The 23546-nt window shown below is 38.6% G+C and overlaps 1 protein-coding gene across 1 annotated transcript in view; it reads left to right on the forward strand.

The window, feature by feature from the left end:
- Positions 1-23546, forward strand: part of LOC124721171 (paired amphipathic helix protein Sin3b-like) — a 280712-nt gene that overhangs the window by 180506 nt on the left and 76660 nt on the right. Inside the window, exons 15-16 of the mRNA XM_047246007.1 lie at positions 4164-4307; positions 20545-20782. Coding sequence (XP_047101963.1) covers positions 4164-4307; positions 20545-20782 — 382 coding nt within the window. The remainder of the gene's footprint in view (positions 1-4163; positions 4308-20544; positions 20783-23546) is intronic.

Raw genomic sequence — 23546 nt, forward strand, 5'->3', positions numbered from 1 at the left:
ATCACTAAACCGCATCTGATCCTTCTCAACTGTTCCATTTTCAAAGGCCTCAGTAATCTCATTTGCAAACGAATATCACCACTGTACATCCATGTCCTTCAAAGGCTGGCACAGTTGAATTTTGTAAGGGAAAAGGTTAAGTTTGCTTTTCATTATTCATTGAAAAGATCATCATGACATCCTGAGTTGCTGTGTTGCATGTCTTGTTGAGGTAGCAGGTTCCTCAGTGAATAGGTTTCTCACTCCTATCACATTCTCCAGGGTTACTACTGAGGCTGATCATCCTGAGTGGCTCTTCCTGGAATTATGTAAGGATTTAGTCTTTTAAAAATGTTTCATCAATTTGAAAAGAAAAAAGTCATCAGAATTGTACTTCCATTCTGTACTGTAATCTGATTGAGAAATGGTCATTCCAGATGGTGCCATTCATGGACCAAATGTGCTGTTGAATGCGTCTCTCACCGCAGTGCTATACATCCAGAATTTGCATAAAATTTTTCTACAGTAAACAAATGCTGCTCCAGTGTTAATGTTTACATTCTGAAAAGTGAATTGAGACTTTGATGAGTGAGCTACATTACAACAGTATCACAAGGAGAATCATTTACGACATACTATTAGCCTAACACTTCCTGTCACATATTTTGTGCCAGCCTGTATGTAATGAGGTCACAACTCCCAGTGACTACAATGGAGACTTACCAATATTTCTTCCTGTTTTCTATCAATTTTTTTCTCTTACTGTCTTTTAATTAAATATATAGGTGTAACATTGCAAAGAGATGTTAAATGGAACAAACACATAAAGTTGGTATCAGGGTAGGCAAATAGTTGACTTTGGGTTTTGGGGAAATTACTGGAAAGTGTTGCTCATTTGTTAAGGAGATAGTGTGTAGAGCACTTAACATGGCCCATTCTCGATCAGTGCTCAAGTGTTTGGGTAACCCATCATGTCAGATTAAATAAAGATATCAATGCAATTCGGAGGTGTGCTGCTAGATTTATTACCAGTAGGTTCGGTCAGCATGTGAGTATTATGACAGTGCTTTGTAAACTCAAATGGGAATACCTGGAAGGAAGACAACATTCTTTTCACAAAACATTAATGAGAAAGTTTAGAGAACCAGCATCTACATCTACGTATATACTCCGCTAGCCACCTAGCGGTGTGTGGCAGAGGGCACAATTCACGCCAATGTCATAATTCCCCACCACCCCTCCACCCCCTCTATTCCACTCGCAGATCGCTCGAGGGAAAAACGACTGTCTGAAAGCCTCAGTACGAGCTCTAATTTCCCTTATCTTTCAATGGTGATCATCGTGTGATTTGAAAGTTGGTGGTAATATGTGCTCTACATCCTTGGCGAAGATCAGATTTCGGAATTTAGTGAGCAGCCCCTTCCGTGTACTGCATCATCTATCTGCAAATCCCATCTCAAACTTTCTACAAGATTTGTAACGCTTTCACGATGGCTAAATGTACCAGTCAAGAATCTTGCCGCTCTTCTTTGGACCTTCTCAATCTCTTGAATCAGACCCAACTGGTAAGGGTCCCAAACAGACGAACAATACTCTAAGACTGGGTGAACTAACATATTGTAAGCAATTTCCTTTGTTGAAGGACTGCATCGCTTCAGGATTCCACCAATAAACTGCAATATAGAGTTTGCCTTGCCTGTTACTTGTGTAATCTGATCATTCAATTTGAGATCATTTCGAATAGTCACACCCAGATACTTGACGGAAGTTATCACTTCCAAAAATTGGGCATTTATTTTGTACTTGTACATTAATGGGGATTTTTGCCTTGTTATACGCAGTAGGTTACTGAGAGATAGTCATTACACCACGCATTTATTTTCTGCAGATCCTCATTGATTTGTTCACAACTTTCGTGTGATACTACTTTCCTGTAAACTACAGCGTCATTGGCAAACAGTCTAATTCCGCTGTCAATACCATCAACCATATCGTTTATGTAAATTGTAAAAAGCAGCAGACCTATTACACTGCCCTGGGCACACCTGAAGTTATGTGTGTTTCTGTTGAAGTCGCCCCATTCAGGGCGACATACTGCTCTCGGTCTGTCAGAAAACTTTCCATCCATTTGTGGCCTACTACAGAAAAATCCTACTGCCACTGTATAAATCCCACATAAAGATTGCAAAGACAAGATAAGAGAAATTAGGGCTTATGTGGAGGCATATAGACAATGATTTTCCCTCATTTCATTTGTGAGTAGAGCAGTAAAGAGAATGGCTAGCAGCAGTACAGGGTACTCTCTGCCATGGTAGCTTTTGGAATATATATTTAGATGTAGTTATTTTTCTCAGTTTGCTGCATATTTCATATTCTTTTCATTAATTAGTGATAGGCTGCACAGACCACTACTAGAACTGATACTGGCAGACTAAAAGTGTGTGCTGAACCTGGACTGAAGCCTGGGACTGTTGCATTTTGTGGGCAAGTGCTTTACCAACTGAGCTATCCAAGCAAGACTCATAACCTACCTAACAGCCTTAAATGAGCTGGCACCTCATCTCCTCCCTTCCAAACTGACGGAAGTAAGGCTGTGAGGGCAAGTCGTGCTTGGATGGCTTAGTCAGTAGAGCACTTGCATGTGAAAGGAAGAGATCCCAGGTTTGAGTCCTGTCACAAAGTTTTGATCTGCCAGCAAGTTGCAGATAAGCATTGTGAAAATTCATCCTCACCACCACTAGAATTGTTATTCTTCATACTGTTGTGCGTTCAAACTGCGTTGTGTATATGAATTGTGACTGAGTACTTAATTTTATATGATTTTATTGTTGTAACTGTGCTTATCATTTAGCCATTAATGGAATGTATGGTCCGTCATAGTATCTAGATGGCAGACCACAAAGTCTTACAGTGCATAAATACATACACAAAATAAAAAATACTTATCAAGTAGGCATGACAGCAGATATCAAAAGAATTCAGAGAAAAGCTACTAGGATTGTAAAAGATCAGCATAGCCCATGCCAAAGTGTAACAGGGGTGCTCAGAGATCCTGAAAAGGAATCCTTAGAAGAGAGGCAGTGTTGTTCTCATGTAATCCTTTTAGATAAATTTAGAGAACTGGTATTTGAGGAAGATCATGTGATAATTCTGCTTCAATCATTGTATATCTCACATACGGCCTGTGAGAATAAGATAATAGAGATTATGGTACATATGCAGTAAATGGTCAGTCAATTTTCCCTGACTGAATATGTGAATAAAGTAGGTCAGAAAATCACTAATATATTGGTACATATGTTGTTCTGCCACACACTGTATGGAGGCTTATGAAATATATGTGTAGAGGTGGAGAGTGCAGACAGCTCCACACCTACTGTAGGAATTATACCCTGTTCAGACTCACATTTTGATGTACCCTTTGACATCATCAAGGAATTTTGGCACTTGCTGTCACATTTCATCTTTGTTTGGTATAATTTCATTGACTGACTTTCCCATAATATAAGAATGGGCTTGTCCCTTTACAGTATTAATCACTTATTGCTGATACACTACTCTGCAAGTTCTCTGAGATTATATTCATTTTTTTACTGTGCATGTCTTTGCAGCTTTTTCTCTGTCTCTCACTCTCACTATCTCACTCTACTCCTTCTCCCCAATTCCAATCATTTCCTCCCAGCTTCCTCCCCCCCTTTCGCCCCTCACCCCCCTCAGCCTTATATTTATCTTTTTCCTGACTTGTCACTGAAGTTTAAATTTAATTTGCTCACCTCTTTTTTATCATTCTTTTCTATTATTCATGTGTCAATGTAGTTCACACATTATTAATGCTGTAGATGGAAGAATAACGTAAATTTGTGGCTATGAATTGTATATGTAAACATAGAAAATAAGGATGTCATGACAAATTAGAGAGAGAGAGTATATTGATAAAACCATTAATTTGGCAGATTTATAATTCAGGTAATTGACAATTGCTGTAGGAGGGAAATAAGATATTGTTATACAAATGTGTGTCAAATTTGTGTGTGACAAGCATGGTCATGACATTTCAAAGTTCACTACAAATATTCTTTTAAGTGCATGATTTCATTAGGTTATAAATTTACATTTTCCTTTGATGTATTTGGAGTCTGAAGTATCCTTTTGTCAATTTTTGTGTCTTCTTGTTTCAAATCCAGGGCTTCAACAAAGTGTGGAGGGAACAGAATGAAAAGTACTACTTAAAGTCACTGGATCACCAGGGTATAAATTTCAAGCAGAATGATCTGAAGGCCCTAAGGTCAAAAAGTCTTTTCAATGATATAGAAGTGATTTTTGATGAGGTAAGAGCAGTTCCTTTTTTAATTATAATATTTAATGTTTTGTTATTAATTCTTACAAATGTTGTTCGTATGGCTTGCAAAGAGTTTTCTGGAGTTTCCAACAGTTCTGTGCACAGGGTGTATACGCTCCGGGACAACCAGGAAATCGGGGAAAAACCTGGGAATTTTTTCATCCTGGAGGAAACTGGGAGAAACATGAGAAATTTTTAGAATTCTGGGAACTTTTTGTTGTTTTAGTTTTGACTGGTAAGAACTGATACTCTAACAAAGAATTTTACTTTAGCCCGTCACTGCAACATAATGCTGCAGCAATAAAACATAAATGAGGAAAGGAAATAAAACCTAAGTTGCAAAGGAAATGCGACATTTACAGCAACAAAATACAGTCCTCACATGAGCGTCTGCCAAGAGCATAATGTGTCAAAGGCTTTAGGATGAAGACATCCAATACTTCATAACAACAAACTGCTTCCGATGGGCGTGATGTCACAACAGTTTCATTAGGTTCATTTGAGTAGTTGCCAGCGGGCTTATGCACATTCGCAGTTGAGTCGCGTATGAGCAGTACCTTCTCCCGCTTCTGGTTACTTGAAGTGCTGCTGCTAGCTGTATCCAAGGTAACTAGACACGAGCTGTGTCAGTAGTAGCAACAGTGAGCCGGATACAACCCAGAAACATTTTTCTTACGTGCCCAAGCTGCAGATTCTCACATGCCCAGAGCAGTAAGAGTTGTAGTGGGATGAGGGCTAGTCTCCACGTGAACCGTGTTTACATTTTGTGAATTTGCTGTTTCTTCTTGGTTTACAGCTCTCAAATGGATACAATACGGATTTCTGTGACCAGGAGCTATAAAGTGAATTAAAATACATTCACATAATTATGGAGGGCTAAAATATGGTATTAGTTTCAGTTTTCTGATTTTATTTTATTTCCAGGTTTTTTGGCAGTCTGTTACTAATTGCCTTGCAGAACACTGAAGTTATTTTTGTTGATTTGATAAAAAAAAAAAATTGGCTTTACTTAATCTTTTCCACAGAGGCAGTCAATTTATTTGAAACACTATTGGCTAGTGTCAGATGTTTGTGGAATTTCAAGTGCACATTGTTATCCTTTTGGACGTATAGCATTATGCCATAATAAAGAACTAAACTTGAGATAATACAGTACTGGTACTCCAAGAAAATTTTCGTCCCGAAAACCACACTGAAAAGTTTAGTATCAGCTTGGGGCCTATGCCTTTGTGAATCTGGACATACGAATGTGCTCTTTAAGTTGAATTATGAATTAAATTATGGTTTACAAAATTCCGATGCTCTTAGATTATCCTCTGATGTTCTGTTTCATTGATGACGTAATGTAAGGTCTCGTAATGCTATATACGTACGAACATACAGACTACCTATGTCATCATAGCTGCGCAGGCACAGTAATGCCGTTTCCTGGTGCTTTCTGACAACTGCTGAAACGAATTTTAATAGGTCATGCGCAAATATTGCGATTGGTGGTTTGAAAAGCGTTACTTTCAAAGTTCATTTAATTTTACACAATATGAGTTATGTTATGTGTGTGTGAACGTGCTTTGAATTTCTTAAATCACAAAGTGTTTGATTCTCATTTAAAGCTTAACACTTTGAGGGCTAGCCACTTAGAAGAATTTCGTGTCCAGGAGACCAGACATTTACATCATTACTTAAAATTTTACTAGCACATTTGTGTGATGTATCAACATGTAACACATGCAAAAAAGACAAATATTATATGAGAAAGTTTAGCTTTTCTTGTAGCTACATTATGTACATAAATTTATACCATAAACTTTTCCTATTTGTGTGTTCACGGTACTTAACAGTGATATTGCTATAGGGTGACTAAATCACGTGTTCTATGCTCTGAATCACTACATTTACATGCAACGCATCTTCTAAAAGACAAAAACTGAATTTCGAAAACCGTTTTTCGCTATCATGTACGTTAAGGTCTGGAGCAGATTTGCTAGCCCAGTTAACTGCAGCACCTGGAAAACAGCAGATGTAGTTTATGATTCAATCAGCACAATCACTAGTTCTCTTAAATTAGACGAATTATAAACATCTTCAGTCTAAATATTTCTGCTTATGCTTCACTGTACAAAAAGCCCCCTGTCAATATTAGCTGAATTTTTTAAAAACAAGACTAAACCTGACAGCCCAAGCAAGTTTCAGTACCGGCTGCATTTATATGGGAGTGAAAATCGATTGCAGAATTGGAAAACTGGCAACTAGGAGTGGCTTTCCGGAATCGATTTTGAAGTGTTTACATGACCATCCAGAAGCGGCATTGGGATATCGGTTTACAAAATCCAGTTTTGTCTGCCCCTTATGAACACAATGAATATCTGCTACCATCGGCTGGTGAGATCATGTGACATGAGATATGATTGGATTACAAAAGTGCATCGCGATCTCGATTTCAATGTTTCAGAAACTAACATTCTGTAATTCGATTGTATACATTTGTAATATGAAAATATGCAGCGTACGTGTTGCTGCAAATCGAATATGTTTCGAAATAGCATTTTTTCTGGGGTTCGTTTCCTAAAGCGGCGGGAGGTTCTACACGAGTGTATAAAACCTTGACCATTCAAAGGATTAATAAGTTTGCTGATTCCGAGAGAAAGTATACTGCCACTTAACACAGAAAAAGTGCATTTTCACCTGGGAGAAAGTATATTTTTTAAACGGGAAATCCAAGAAAAATCCAGGAATTTTTTTTTTTTGCCTTGTCCACGTATACACCCTGATGCAGTATCGAAGACAATCTGAAGACAGTTTATGACTGTGCAGTCATGTGACAATAAATAAATTCTGTAAGCCACAATTTACCATACATAGTAGATGATTAAGTGGCACCATTAACATGATTTTTAAAAATTCTGGGTGAGTCACAAACTGTGGAAAGGATAACAACTACTACTGTACTTACCATGTAGTTGAGGCAGTAAGCAGCAGACAGATACATAAGAAAGATTGAACTTGTAATTAATATTTCTGGACAATGTCCTACATCAGAGCTAACAACAACAACAACAACAACAACAACAGCAACCCCCCCCCCCCCCCCCCACACACACACACCTTTTCATTCTTTCTTTCAATAGATGTGCATAACAACTCCTAACTGCCTATTTTATCTCCACCATATAAAACAGTATAAATTGTGGAATTGGCAACACATCAAGTAATCCTTTTTTTTAAAAAATTGCAAAATTTGTTGTGTCCTCTGAAATAAAGCACAAACAATTACCGGTTAATAAAACCTGTTTTTCCTTCAACCACAAGCAAGTTTAGGCAGCTGTGCACACCTTCTGATGCCTAAATTTACATCTCGTAGTATATAAAATTAGCATTGTGACATCTTAAAATGTACTGTATCAAAAATACATATTTGCATTTAGCACCACTTTTAATGTGCATTTTCAACTTCTCGTGGCGTAATGAGTAGTCCATTAAATTTCAGGCATGCAGCGCTGCAAATAAAATTTCCTCCACTGATATTTCGGCCACATATCGTCCGGCCATGGCTAGATGATACACGGCTGAAATATCAGTGGAGGAAATTTTATTTGCACAGCTGCATGCTCGAAATTTAATGGACCACATTTAATGATTGAGAGTAAATTAAAAAAAATAATCATAAAATATTATATTAGTCATAAAAGCTTTTCTTGCAGATTGCTGCAACATGTCATACATTGCTAATGACAAGTATTATCTAAATGAAGCTCTGACCCCAATAAAGAAGTAGTTTGTGAGATACTGTCTATTGGCATTTTACTTCACAAGTTATTTAGTGCTAATGTTTTATGTGTGTGAATTTAAGCCTTTTACCTTGTGTTAAAAATTTGAAGTATCCTAAAACTGAGGAAGATTTGCTTTGCTTTAGACAAAGGAACGAAGAAACTATAAAAAAAATCAATTTTTAATTTGTACCTGGTGGTTATAATTATACTGATGGTGTTCCCAGTGCTGCAATGTGGGTTGTATACATGGCGGGACACTGAAACATCATAGGTAGGTTCATTAATTGGTGCTCTGGCAGAGTATGCTGAATAAGATAATATTTCCACTTTCTGCCGTCAGGTGTAAATAAGGTATTGAAAGCACTCATAATGTGAAATGTTTTCCTGTTTTGATATTAGTATGCTGTTTGTCACTTGGCAACGCATGTTTATTTCTTTTGTGAAGTGACTGTTATTGTAAACGGTTAAGAGGGATGAGTGTTTTCTGTAAGAAACCCAGTGACTATTGAGAAAAAAAAGACTTTGCACTACAGATAAAGTTGTTCTATCAGAATGGCAGCAATGGCCGTGCTGCATTGTGGGAATATTGCCAACAGATACAGCTGTGGAGAGGCTCCATGTTGATATATGAGCTAAAGAATATGACCAAGAAATTTGAAGAAACAGGTGAATTAGGTGGTGAAGCAGGGGGAGAGAAGCAGCCCATTCCCATGGCAGTTGAAGAAGTTGCTGGTGTTATAGCTGACCATGCAGCACATGCCTCAAATTTTGCAGCCAGTGCTTGAGTTGTGTCATAGGAATTGTCTCTCCCATGGTCAACAGTTAAAAAGATTTTGTGGCACATTTGATGCTGGTGTCCCTACAAGATTCAGAATGTGCACTAAATGAGACCCCAAGATAGGCTTCAATGCCATGACCTTACCCCTCACTTTTTGGCACACATGGATATGGATGATATATGCCTGGGGAATATCCTTTGGATGGATGAGGCACATTTTAATCTGCATGGTGCCGTGAACTGAGCATATGGGCTTCTAGTATGTAACGTGTTGTGCAGGAATAACCACTGCACCCAGCTAATGTGACTGTGCAATGTGGTTTCACAAGTTCCATCATTTTTGGTCTGTTTTTCGTTGAGGAGATGACTCCTCCTGGGTCTGTTAGGTGGACAGTGGCATGTACACGTTATAAGGACCTCCTTGTGCAGCACGTGATTCCAGCTTTCCAAGAATGCGACTGCGACCACACCACTATATTCATGCAAGGTGAGGGGACACCACATGTCGCTTGCGACGTGAAAGATTTACTTCGAGAAACCTTCGGTGATTATTGCATCATTTGTAAGCAATTTCAAGATGTATAGCCTTCTAAGTCCCCTGACCAAAATCCGCATGACTTCTGGTTGTGAGGATATCTGAAAGATTGTGTCTGACCTGAAGGATTGCATACGATGACTTATCACTGATTACATTGGATATGCTGTGGGCAAACGTCGGCCATGCCGCATTATGCTTCCAGCATGTTGCTGAGTAAGAAAACCGTACTGAACACTTGTTGTAACTTGTGACCGTATCCTAATAAATGTGCTAGAACCACCATTATCATGCGTTTGATCGTTCCTCTCCTTTTCCTGCATCCACACCACATTCTGACTGCTTACAGTGCTATATTTTCACCTGGTGACAGAAAGTGGAACTTTTTTTTTTTTTTTTTTTTTGAGCATACTCCACAAGTACTCTGATCAGTGAACATACCTGAAGTGTTTGAGCATCCTGCAATGTATATAGCTCAGACTGCAGCACTCAGAACAACACTATCAGTTTAATTATAACCACCCAGTATGTATAAATTTTAAATTCATAGTCTAAAATGGTCACAATACCTCATACAACTTGTGTTTAAAAATAACAACACAAGAATAATGACTTGCAGAGTTAAATTTGTCAGTCAAATGCAGTCATAAATCACACTTGTATACTGAACTGAAATTAGTGATTTCAAGCAGGGAATGGCCACAAGCATCCCAGGATATACTACTGCAGAGTTCGGAAGGAGGAGATAGGACAGAGGGGGTGGAAACTGTTTGAGGAGGGTGTGGGGACAGTAGGTTACTGTACTTTGTGGATGGGATACTTTTGGGAGTGGAGAATGTGTTGTAAGGATTACACCCATCTGCACAGTTTAGAAAACTGCTGGTGGAGGGGAGAATCCAGATGGCCTGGGTTGTGAAGCAATCATTGAAATCAAGCGTGTTATGTTCAGCTGCATGTTGTGCCCCAGGATAATCTACGTTGCTCTTGGCCATAGTTTGGTGGTGGCAGTTTATCCTGATGGAAAGCTGGTTGGTCATGATACCAATATAAAAAACTGTACAGTGGTTGCTGCAGAGTTGGTATACAACATGGCTGCTTTCATGGGTAACCTGGCCTTTGATGCGATAAGATAAGTATGTGACAGGACTGGAATAGGAAGTGATGGGTGGCTGGATTGGGCAGGTATTGCTCCTGGGTCTTCCACAGGGATATGATCCCTATGGCAAGGGGTTAGGATTCGGAATGGTATAGGGATGGACAAGGATGTTTTTGAGGCTGGGTCGGCAATGGAACACCACTTTAGGAGGTGTGGGAAGAATCTTGGGTAGGATATCTCTCATTTCAGGGCTTGATGATAGATAATCAAAGCTTGATGAAGGATTATCAGTCAGGTGATCTTGATTCACATTACTATCATTTTCAGTTTCATTTAATAGTTTATTTGTGTTACATTTTACACTTTGGTCTTGTCAACTTCAAATTTCTTACATTAGTCATCTTAGTCAAAGTGTTCAACATTTGGTGCAAGTGAATGTACAGCATAAACTTGCCCAGGCTTTATTTTTGTGTCCTGTAATCTAATCTGCTGTGGTACTGGCTGAAAATTCAGTGTGAAAACAAAAGTTTTCTACATGAACAGGGCATAGTGCATTTTTCTGATTGTATGTATGATTGTAGATGTGTCAGAGCACTACATATTTAGGCTAACATAACGATGATCTATGGATTACTGGGTGTCAGACTGTAATGCTTAACTTCAAAGGATTGACTCCCTGCCAGTCATAGAATTTTGCTCCTTTTACCTGGGATATTTATTTGCTTACATGAAAAAATGTGAAGTCGCACTGTGGTTTGGTATCCACATTAAGCTGTAGGTCAACCTATAACAGCTTGGACAAGTCAGTTATGAGTGGGATGAAGGCATACTACCTTCAATAGGATTGTGCCTATGAAAACACAGTAGTGTTGAAATCAGTCCTCAGATTGGTAGCAGTTTACCTTTTACACTGTTCTGAAAGAGCATTACAACCAATCCTCTTTTGAACATTTTAACATTCATGGCTAATTAGCCCTACACATTAACAAGAATAGTTAACCTACTGTATTTTAGTGGTAGGCTTCTTTAGGGTGCATTATTATGGGTAGTGGCTTGTTCTCGCACTCGCATGCCTTCAGTGTGCTGAGACAAATGGTATTGCCTTATAAGGAAACAGCATGTTTCCTTGTTTTGCATTCTTTCCATCGAATGTTTTCAAAACTGGAGGTTATTAAATACAATCAAACACTTGGAAAAATGATTAGAGACTCAATACCTGACAAGCAATTATTTATGTATCTCATTCAGCTGTTACTAGATATTACTGTTTAGAATGTTGAGAAAAATCTTAAATATATTTTTAATCCTTTCAGACCTGATTTGACAGAAGAAAAATTTTTATTTATGCTCTGATGCTCTTAGGTGAATTTTAATTGATTTTAGATTCAAGATTGATACAAATATATGTACCCATTTCCAATATGAACTTTCTACACTTGGCTTCATTTTATGGACAAAAATAATTAGTTTCAAAATATTCACTGTAGTGATTAATACACTGATAATTCAATAACTACCATAAATAATAATAATAATAATAATAATAATAATAATATAATAATAATAATAGTAATAATCTACTCCCCAAGCAGCGGCAGAACACACACATAAAAGACAGTTGTAATTGGCAAGCTTTTGGAGCCAGTGGCTCCTTCTTCAGCAGGAGGATTGAAAGGGAAGGAAGAGGGGTGAAGGAAAAGGACTAGAGAGGTCTAGGAAAAGGGGTAGATTTCGGGAAAGTCACCCAGAACCCTTCAACCCTTCTGCCTGAAGAAGGATCCAGTGGCTTCGAAAGCTTGCCAATTACAACTGTCTTTTATGAGTGTTTTCTGCCACCACTTGGTGAGTGGATTTTTTTATCTATCGTATTAAATAATTTTGTCAATAATTGATTATTTTAATTGTTAAATAATAATATTCAGTTATACAATGGAGTATAACTAACCAACAAACTCTATGGATTCTGGCAGTCACAACCTACTGATGCTGCTGCACTGCTACATTCACTTGTTGATTGTTTTAGAGTGGTGCCAAACATGTGGGAGCTCTTGTCAATGATGTAAAGATTGAACATTCACAGATGTGCACATGAAGTTTCCACTGAGGAAAAATATTTCTGTTGCAGCTGATAGTCTCTAAAAATTAAGGTACACAATTGTAGCCAGAGGGTCTGAAAGGGTTAACTTGAATCACTTGAAAATTTAATTACCTGCGACATGGCTTGGTTTGCAGAAATTAGAAATCACCCATCTTTAAATTCGATCATAATTAGTAAGGTCAGAAGTGGTTTTAAAAATAAAAATAAAAAAAAAAAAAGAGAGAGAGAGAGAGAGAGAGAGAGAGAGAGAGAGAGAGAGAGAGAGAGAGAGACATGAACTGATTCAGTCCCTTAGCTTAACAAAAAAGGAAATATCTAATACTATGACAATCCACACTAACACTACACTAGTTTCTCATCACCATCCTTAAAATAAAAAAGAAATGATCTAGACATTTCAAGACTCAGTTGCAGCACAATGCCATTTTTTGAAATGAACTTTCTATTGAGGAAAAAATGCAGTACTATTGATTTGGTGACAGGAGGGGTGATGTGTCCAGACAGTAATAACTTTGTCAAATAGGTGGCATTTGTTATATACATTGTGTTTACTGCAGTCTGGATTTCTGTGTTTGGTTCTGTACTGTTTGACCATGTGTCCATCTTCAACTCGAGTCACGTATTTTGGTGATATGACTAGCTTGAAACAAAACAAAATTTTTACTCTCATATGATCATTGCTCTTAGTTAAAGTCTCCCTATTTTTGTTAGAGTCCAAAAACATTCATTGTTGTTAAAAGTCTAGGTTATGGTAAGTTTGTCATAAATCTAGCACATCCTGTTCCAAGTCTGCCCTATAGGGCACAGGTGCCTGAGAGAACCCATCAGCTCGCCCATAGGCAGGCAGTAGTAGAGGTGACCTGCCAGGTAGTTCTCTTGCACTGTGTACACATCTTGTTCTGCACCTGGGCAAAACGTATGGCAACCTGTGTTTATGGGCAATCAGCCTGGACAGTAAAGTTGTGTAGGTTATGAACCGGCTGTCTCACTGCCTGCGCAGGCTGCTTTTTCCCCAACCCTGTCCACCTCTGTTAGCAAGCACTCGGCTGCATGTAGGTGGGTATGAGAGCTGGAACAACCTGATCAGGTAATCTTTTTCATTTTCCTTCATTAAGTGCTGTGCACCTTGTTGGTCAGTGTGTCAGGTAGGTAACTTGGAGGAGTGGTCCCACTGAGAAAAGCACTTGTGCACACCACAGGATGCTCTGCCAGCCTTCCTTTATTTAAGCAAGCCGTATTGTAGCATGCTGTGACATTGATTGTCATGCTCATTGCCACAAACATATATTAATGTTATCAGTATAAATATATTACTCAATTAGTTACATAAATCTGGGGTGTCATCATACTCTGTACAAAGGGTCAATATTTAATCATCTTCTGAATGTAGACACTGTTTGTAGCACCTGAAAGGAGTTCAGTGCATGAGACTACATAAACTTTTCTGGCATATTAAGTAATAATACTATTGTAAGCTCTGCACTATTGCACTATTTGTCATAATAATAAATTGTGCTATCTAATCTTTCCATGAAAACAGTTGAGAATTACATCATTTATTTATGAATAACCTTTTGCTCCTCATCATCAACTAGTCTGCCTTTACATTACATAAATGATGTCCCTTTTAAATATCACTTTCGTACTTTTCCTCTGTAACAACAAATAAAGCATAAACGGTTTTTCTTTGATATTATTTAACCAAGAAATGGTTTCTCTGTATATCCACAAACTTAAATTCCTTTCTTTTATTCAGTCAGCATGTGCCTACGATCTGATAGTATTAATCTTTCCAAACACCTTAGTGGTACAGACATGTGATCATTTCACGATCTACCTTATCTGAACATTTAGAGTGTTTTCCGGATGGGATGTTTCTAAGCCGTGTTGAATTTTTCTGTTGGCATTATTATTGAATCATCCTTGATCCTTGTCGTGATATTCCTTGCTCATACATCTGTTTCATCGACCTCTCTGTCGTATTGGTAGACTGCAATAGTAAATACACAGTTTGCTGCTTGTATTCCATCAGCAATACAAATCGCTATAGTGACATGTCATTTCATCTTAATGTATCCCAACTGATGTGTCTTTCTCCTTTCATCCTCTTCCCTCGCCAAACTTCAAGATCTTTCCAGGGTCATCACAGCTCTGTTGTGAATGTGTGTGCTGTGAACATGGGGCCCTGAACAATTCCATTACTTCTTCTTTTCCTGTGCTGCAATCTTATTCTCTGACTATATCTTTTCACAGACATGGAATCTCAACCAGATTTCCTGTTGATAACATAACTTGTTTGTAGGACATTGATTATGGCTTTTCCTTCTTGTTTGTTTATTATGCACCACTTATTTCAGCTAACTCGTGTTTGGTTCCCTCGTCCTTATCTGACCTCACTTTTTACAAAATTAGTGCAGGCCATGCGGCATACAGTACTCAGCGACCGATGTGGTAGCCAGTCCGTCCGGGGGCTGTCAAATACTTGTACAATTGTAGGCCCTTGACAATGCAGGGAATGCACTATTGACACCAGAGACATGACAGGTGGCCATTGCTCTGGTTGGATAGCACCCATGGGGAGAGTCTCATTCAGAGAAAGTCGCATCACGTTGGATATCATACACAGTGAAAAGAGTAAAGGTGTCATCTGATGGCTATGAGGCTCCAGCAGTCTCTTCATGCAGACCTGAATGCTTCAGTGCAGAGTTCTTTCTATCCACTAAGCCTATGTTCTTTGTAGATAATATTTAAATGTGTATTTGGAGCTCTCTGTTCCCTCAGCAAATTATTAAGTGGTTCCATCTTAATTAATGTAGTGAATCCTATCCCTGTGCATTACTCTTTTACAAAAAACTTAGATATGTACTTTTCATCATAACTCGCCCTAAGAGCCTGAACAGGGTACAAGGTTTCATATTTCAGTGAGACTCAGTGCTGAAGACAGATAGGGAATGTCATGAAAACTGCTAGAAGTGAGGAATCCCCTTTATATATCTTGTACATTCAGACCCACCAGACTATATAAAGCTGACACCATAACATTGATCTTTGTTTTTGCGGGTGGTTTACTTCCTGAGGAAGATAAAATCCTGGTCTACTATTGTGACATAAAGCTGTACTTCCCATCACCAATGCGGTGTCTTCCTATTGCAAAACGAGACATATTTGTGAAGACTCTAGTGAGCTGCTTCATGAACACTCACCATGTGAGCAATTGAGCAAGCACCATTCTGTGGCTGTTGTAGAGACGATCATTTTTCCCAGTCCCCAAAGTGTGATACCTTAATTAAGAAATATAAAATCCAATTGCCTCTCATATTTTGAAGGCTGGAAAAATTATGATTGCTTACATCTCATCCCAATAGTATCAAATTTTGCCACTACTATCATCAAGACATTGGCAGTGCCTTGAATACTTACTCTCTCCATGCCTCCATTCCCTTGATATCAGCCTCAGATAGTCACGCAAAGGCCCATGGGGGAGATAGGCCTCAAATCCCCTCACCCAGTTGAGAAGCAGCATCCTCCTGTGGTGTCCGTCACTGACAGGACTCCCTTTAGGGAGCCCTCTCCCTAGAAATTTACAGACCAGTGGCCTGATGCCAACCATTGGCTGAAGGAGCCACAGACTGCAGGTCCCAGGGCTGCCCACCCCTCTTCAGTTCCTACTCCCACAGAAGATGAACCATCTCAATAGTCCTAATCCTCCAAAGTAGTTTACGAGAAAAAGAAGAAATCTTTGGAGAAGACTACTCTGGTAACTGTGGAGGAGGCAGATCCACCCACACTTATCAGACTTGGGGCCTATGTTTGTCAGTGTTGTTCTACTCCACCAGTGACAGACAGTGATCTCTCGGCCCCTTGTGCTTAACCAGAACTCCCATTATGAAATAATTTAATGGAACTGCAGTGGATATTACCGTCACCTACCAGAACCACAGCAACTAATGTCCTCCTGTACTGCAATCTGTGTTGCTCTCCGAGATAGTACTATAATTCATTCCTGTCTACAATTGTACATATGACTACAATAGCTCCTTAGTTTAACTGAACATATTATGCATTTATTATTACAAAAAGAGGAATATATCAAATGCGGTAAAAAAATTACTTATCTACTGAAATATGATCATTGTATAGTGTATTATTTTGTTTTTCCCCTCGAGAGGTCCAGATTCAGAGTCATATCCACATCAGACAATATATATATATTTGTTTCAACATGAGTAATCATCTGCACATTTGCTCAGCAACACCATGACAAACATTCTAATTACTTTATGTAAATAGTGACAACAACTGCCATAACTGTGTCCAGCTTGCTGGGACTTGCAATGGTCCTTGCATAAAAAACATAATAATACAGTATATTAAATGCATTATTAGGATTCATACTTTTTCAAAATTATAATTAGAAGTTATATGTCCACAAAAACTTGAATGTGTCAGTAAGTTTAACAATAAATAAGTAAATGTTTGACATTGTTTCCTTATCCAATTCTTTTAAAATTATGTAAATTTCTATTAAATACCATAATTATTTTGAGTACTAAAATTTGTTAATGTTTTTGGTACAACTAGTTACTTTATTATTTACTATTTCAATAATAATCAGTCCTGATTTTCCATACTGTCTTTCTTGAACAATCTATACAATAACTTCGTACGAAAACTGTGCTACAGCACTGAATCACTATTCTCTTGAAACTTATAGTTTTTTTCAGTGCCTGGGGATGCATAAATATTTAAATTTACCAGCATTGTAGTTTTGTTGATGAAATAGTCTGTTCCACTTTGATACTCAACATTCAGTCACTCCAAATAATATTAAATAATGAATAATAAATGCGGGAAGAATAAATACAATCATAGTTATATGATAACATAATACTCTGTGTACATCTACATCTATATGACCACTTTGCATTACGGGACCGATGACCATCGCAGTCTGGTCGCTTCAGTCTCACAAACGAACCAACCAACCAACTTTGCATTACGCATTTAAGTACCAAGCAGAAACTTCATTGAACCACTTTCACACTATTTCTCTACCGTTCCACTCTCTAACAGTGTGTAGTGAAAATGAACACTTAAATTATTTGAATGCATTGTGTCTGTTCCTCCAAATTAAAAACAGACACCGCGCAGATCCCACAGCTGTGAAACACTATACGTGCACTTTCTGTGCAAGCTCTGATATCTCTTATTTTATTACAGTGGTCATTTCCCCCTATGTAGGTGGATGTCAACAAACATTTTTGCATTCGGAGGAGAGTGTTGGAGACTGAAATTTCATGAAAAGATCTCACCACAGCGAAAAATTTGCGCTGGATTACCCCAAAGCAAGAAAACTATAAACGATTAACTGGAGTCGTCATCGCTGCAGCCAAAAGGAATATACCACGCGGAGTTAGATAACAGTATATTCCTTGCCGGGACAATAATATTAACAAACTTTATGATAAATACGAAGAAACAGGAAACCCTGAAATCGGTGGACAAATATTAGAGGGACTAAACAAACACAGAAAACACAAGTGGCAGGAAGTCACGTCCCAGCTGAATTTTACACATTCCAGCAGAAAAGCCTGCTCATTATTGAGGAAACTTGGTAACTCCACTTCAGCACGCCACCAGGAACCTAAAATAAAACCGTCGGAGATGGCATTGCACATAAAGGTGTGCGCTGAGAAAACCCCTCGTGATCCAACAACTGAAGCAGAAACTAAAGAAGAACTACAAGAACTTGATAAAACTCTGAATGACGATACATTGCTTTCGTCACCATTTAGCGAAGAGGAAATCAAGGGTGCGATAAAGACCTTAAAAATACGCAAAGTGGCAGGATTGGACGGTATATTCCCAGAATTTATAAAATACCTCGGACCTAATGGAAAAGCGTGGCTAAGAAACTTTTACACCAACATTTTAAACACTGGACTAGCCCCACTACAATTTAAACTAGCTCACACACTAGCAATCCTTAAACCTGGAAAGCTACCAGAAGATCCAACTAGCTACCGCCCCGTCGCCCTCTTGAGTGTATGCTTTAAGTTGTTGGAACGCCTAATACTTAATAGAATTCAGGACATCGTGGATGGAATAACTCCTCCATATCAGGCAGGTTTCAGAAACAAGCGCAGCTGTTGCGAACAAGTTTTAGCCCTAACATCATATATAGAAAGCGGATTCCAGAACAGGATGAAGTCAAGTGTAGCTTTTGTTGATCTGTTGTCGGCATGCGACACTGTGTGGCTCCAGGGTCTTATGCTTAAGTTTAAGAGACACATACCTAGTTTAAAACTGGCAACCTTAATGAACAACAAGCTGACGAACAGGTCTTTCAAAGTGAGCGTAGGCCACAACACCAGCAGATCGTATAAAATAAAAAATGGGCTTCCTCAAGGATCTGTGTTGGCTCCAACCCTTTTTAATTTGTATATTAGTGACTTGCCAAATACAGTCAGCAGGAAATTTTGCTACGCCGATGATTTGGCACTAGTTGTACAAACTAAAACATTTGGGAAAGGAGTGAACGTACTCACAGAAGATCTGGAGTCCTTGAATTCCTATTATAAAAAATGGCGACTCTGCCCTGATCCAACCAAGACTGAGGTGTCTGCTTTCCAGTTGAACAATAAAATGGCCCACCAGGAACTGAATGTGAACTTCTGTGAAAAAAGAGTCAAACACAACGTCAACCCCAAATACCTTGGCATAACACTAGACCGCTCCCTGACTTACAAAAACATTTAGAAAATATAAGCCAAAAGCTAAAGAGTCGCAACAACATCCTGAGAAAATTGGCTGGCTTGACTTGGGGAGCTCAAGCATCCACCTTATGTACTGCCCCAATAGCCCTGGTATACCCTGTTGCCGAATATTGCACTGCTGTCTGGCATCCGAGCATTCATACTATGAAAATCAACGTCCAGTTGAACGAGTGTATGAGGATAATAACGGGTACTATTAAATCCACCCCAGTCCCTTGGCTGCATACTCTAGGCAATATCCCACCTCCACAATTGAGAAGGCAAGAAGCAACAGCAAGAGAGTGGTCGAAAATTCATGACTCAGATTACCCACAGAATCTACCAAACCATGATGTTTTGAATGAAATACCATCGACCCGCTTGAAGTCACGGAAGCCTATATGGGTTAATACACAAGAACATCAACCTGACGTCAAGGAGCAATGGCGGCACTTTTGGAATGATTCTGGAATTAATAAACAAGGTATCCAAGATCCTACTCTGGAATTACCGGGCTTTGACCTGAAGAGATGTACCTGGACTAAATTAAACCGTATCAGAATGGGCTATGCAAGATGCAATGCATATAAGTACAAGTGGGGTCTATGTGACTCACCAGCCTGTGACTGTGGAGCACCAGAACAGAACGTCCGCCATATTATTGAGGAATGCCCCTTAAGAAGATACGCCAGACCTGTGTCTGAGGTTATATATGTGAAACCCTCTGCTTTGGATTGGCTGTGCAATCTAGATATTGAGCTTTAAATATATGAGTGAGTTTCTAGTTAGGCTTGCCAAGCTTTTAACGAGGGAAATAGGACTGGACTGTAGAACATTTTCAGAAGAGAGGGTGAAATATTGATGTGTGTCCTAAGGTGTGTTTGATATAACAGATTATAGCTCCTAATAGTTACATGTGTTATACGTAACACGATTGTGTGTGAAGTGCAAACAAATCATTTAAAATTGGTTTCTTTTTCTCACTAATTCATACATTCATCTCTTTGAAGTTGTTGGTGAATCATATATACTATGTGATGATTTTTTTCAGGAGAGACATTTTAATTTTCATGTGTCATGTCATTACTAAGCAGTTGGGCACACAGTACTTCCAAAAATATTTTCAAGCTTTTACAGATGACAATATTTTAAACCTAGATTATGTACGTTATTGATGATAATAATTTGTTCTTCTAGCGGCATGAACAAGCAGAAGAGACAACAGTAGATGTTTCGACAGGACCTCATTTGATTCTGCCCTATAAAAACAAATGTATATTGGATGACACTGCAAATTTGCTCATCCATCATGTGAAGAGACAAACAGGTATTCACAAAGAAGAGAAACATCAGATCAAATTACTTCTCAGACAGCTGGTACCTGACATGTTCTTCCACCCACGCCAAGAGCTGAGTGAGGATGAGAGAGAAGAAGGTATGCATGATATTATCTATTTTGATCTGATAACTTTTTAATATTTCTGTTCTATTAACTTTTATACTAGTAGCAATTTTGGTATTTAAGTTTCATTATTAATAGGTGCCTGTGGTAGAATTCATAATTGTCATTTGATTACTTCATGAGTTCTTTCGTGCTTTGAGATAAAACTATCAAAAATTGTGTGCATTCAAGGGAAAACCTTTCTAAGCAGTTCTGTACTTTCATATATCTTTCCAACTGTCCCCAACTAATATTTCCGAAAGGTAGGGTAGTTTTTTGTGCTCTTTTACTTCTTTTGAACCACTGTGTCCCCTTGCAATTTTGTAGTTTTTTCTGGTGAATTTCTCGTAGTACACAAAAATGAATAAGTTGTTTAACTCGATAATTGACAGTTGTGTTATAAGGATATACACAATACAGGATTTTGGTGCTGAAGACATGAGATTTGTGCTCTTACTGGTGAACCAAGAAGATGTATTTGCCTCTTTTTGGATTAATTAGGGTGAATTTGAGAACTAAACACCACTTTAGACAATACATCCTGCTCTGATGATGATATTATTTGGTTAGGAAATATCCATGACAGATGGTAGCAGAGGTCTTAAATGTGTAGGACACACTCTGATCTCAGTGTAATATTTTTGGCTGGAGGTATGTTTGTGTACACTTATTACTGACAAAAAAATTACATATTTTGTCATCTGCACACTCTTTATTGTAGTTCAGCTATGTGTTATATTTCAGCGAGAAGCTTGAAGAATAACATCGTTCAGAGCAACGTTAACAGTCTTGGACTGATGTCCTTTCTAAATAGATCTTATCTGGGTCAATGAAAGTAAAAGAAGAAAGAATACTGAGCTTCATACATACTGTTTTCCCATGTGTCATGAATTAAAACTACTAAAATAACAGAAAGAGGAGCCTGTTGTTGATGATATCAGGCCCGTCATCAGGAAAATGTAGTTATTCTGAATGATACACTGTTCCTAGATGAGGTGTAGTTCCAACTTTGAGACATTGTTAATAAGGAGTAATTGTACATTTGGGCAAATGAAAGTCCTAAGATGTTTGGTGAAGAATAACTTTATTCCAAGAAAATTTATGTGCAATTTTCTGGTGAAACTTAACAATTTCCAAATTGTCTTGGACCTCCACTGGTGTCCCCGGAGGGTGGGGCAGGGGTGGGGAGGGGGGTGGGGGGGGGGGGGGCTGAGACCGCCCTGCAGGAAGAGGTGATGGCACCTGTAGTGGCAGCTGTTTCAGGCTCTGGTGAGAAACTGTGTCAGTGAAAAAAAAAAAAAAAAAAAAAAAAAAAAAAGAGGATGCCTGCAACCGCACTCAGTGCTGGGTCCACTGCTGTGTCACACTCATCACACGGCGAAAAGTGAAAGGAAAGTCTTCCAACACATGCTTATCCTGCGAATCAATACGAAGCAGGAGTCCTCTGATGAATCAAACCGTGCAACTGATCCTACTGGAAATTGCAGCAGCTGGTAAGCATTGGAATGCGTAGTGGAGGATGTATACATCCTTTTGTACTGGTAATTGGACAACACTAAGGCCCACTGATGTAGCTTCTGTGTTGTTTGTCTGGGACAGGCTGAGAGGAACCAGACAGGGCCAACAGTGGCATGTGGTCCGTAACTGGTAAAAGCGGCATCCATACAAATAGTGGTGGAAGTGAGTAACACCATAAATGATTGTCAGAGCCTCTTTCTTGAATTGGCTGTAATTGTGTTAAGCCTTGTTAAAGGTCTTTGATGCAAATGCAATTGGCATGTCAGTGGAGCCCATACAGTGTGACAACACAACACCAATATCATAAGAGGAGGCATCCACTGCAAGCATGACAGGCTTTTGGCAGCCGAAGTGTACAAGACACTCATTTCTTCAGTAACAATTTTCTTGCTGTTGCCAGTCAGTCCTCTCTCCCTTTGGCCATCATCAGTTTTTTTTTTTTTTTTTCCTGCCCAAATAGCAAAACTCATCAAATACTTTTAGTGTCTCATTTCCGGATCTAATTCCCTGAAAACTTCCTGATTTAACTTGGCAACATTACATTATATGTGTTTTCCTTTTGTTGATATTTACCTTATAATCTTGTCAAGACTAGATCCCTTCATTCAACTGATATTTCAAGTCCTTTACTGCCTCTTACAGAATTGCAATGTCATCAGAAAACCTCTTTTCTCAAGACCTGTGAACAGTATTTGCCTACACTAGACATCTTACAGCAGCTGACAGATGTGGCCTGAATACTGCTTCATTGCTCTTAGAACTTAAAGAGATGTTATTATTCATTTCAGATCTTGGTTTGGCAATATCATCTGCATAGTTCAAAACTCTTTCCTCTCATTTCAATCATTTGTCCTTGCTCATGTTACACATAAAATCACATTTCTTTTCTCTGCCGTAATATGTAGTCTAGTCTGACACTTCTGTTAAATTTTCGCCCCCTTTATGTATGTTATGGGTTTTACAGTTTCCAGACAAATGTTCTCTATTCACGCTACCTGCCAGTTCCTGTCCAATATTGATTCTTGATATATGACCAGATGTCTTCCCCCTTTTCCAGTTTTACTTTCCGAATCACTGCCATGTTTAACTTTATCTTTTTCACTCCCTTCTTCTAATTTTTTTGTTTCCCCCATCTCATATTGAATCTTCTAACATTTCATGTCTGAATTTGACAGAGCTCAGTTTCTCTTCTGGTAACTTTTATATACCGCATTTATACACGAAGGTAAACACAGAGAAA

This window comes from Schistocerca piceifrons, chromosome X (assembly GCF_021461385.2).
Source record: "Schistocerca piceifrons isolate TAMUIC-IGC-003096 chromosome X, iqSchPice1.1, whole genome shotgun sequence".
Taxonomy (NCBI): Eukaryota; Metazoa; Arthropoda; class Insecta; order Orthoptera; family Acrididae; genus Schistocerca; species Schistocerca piceifrons.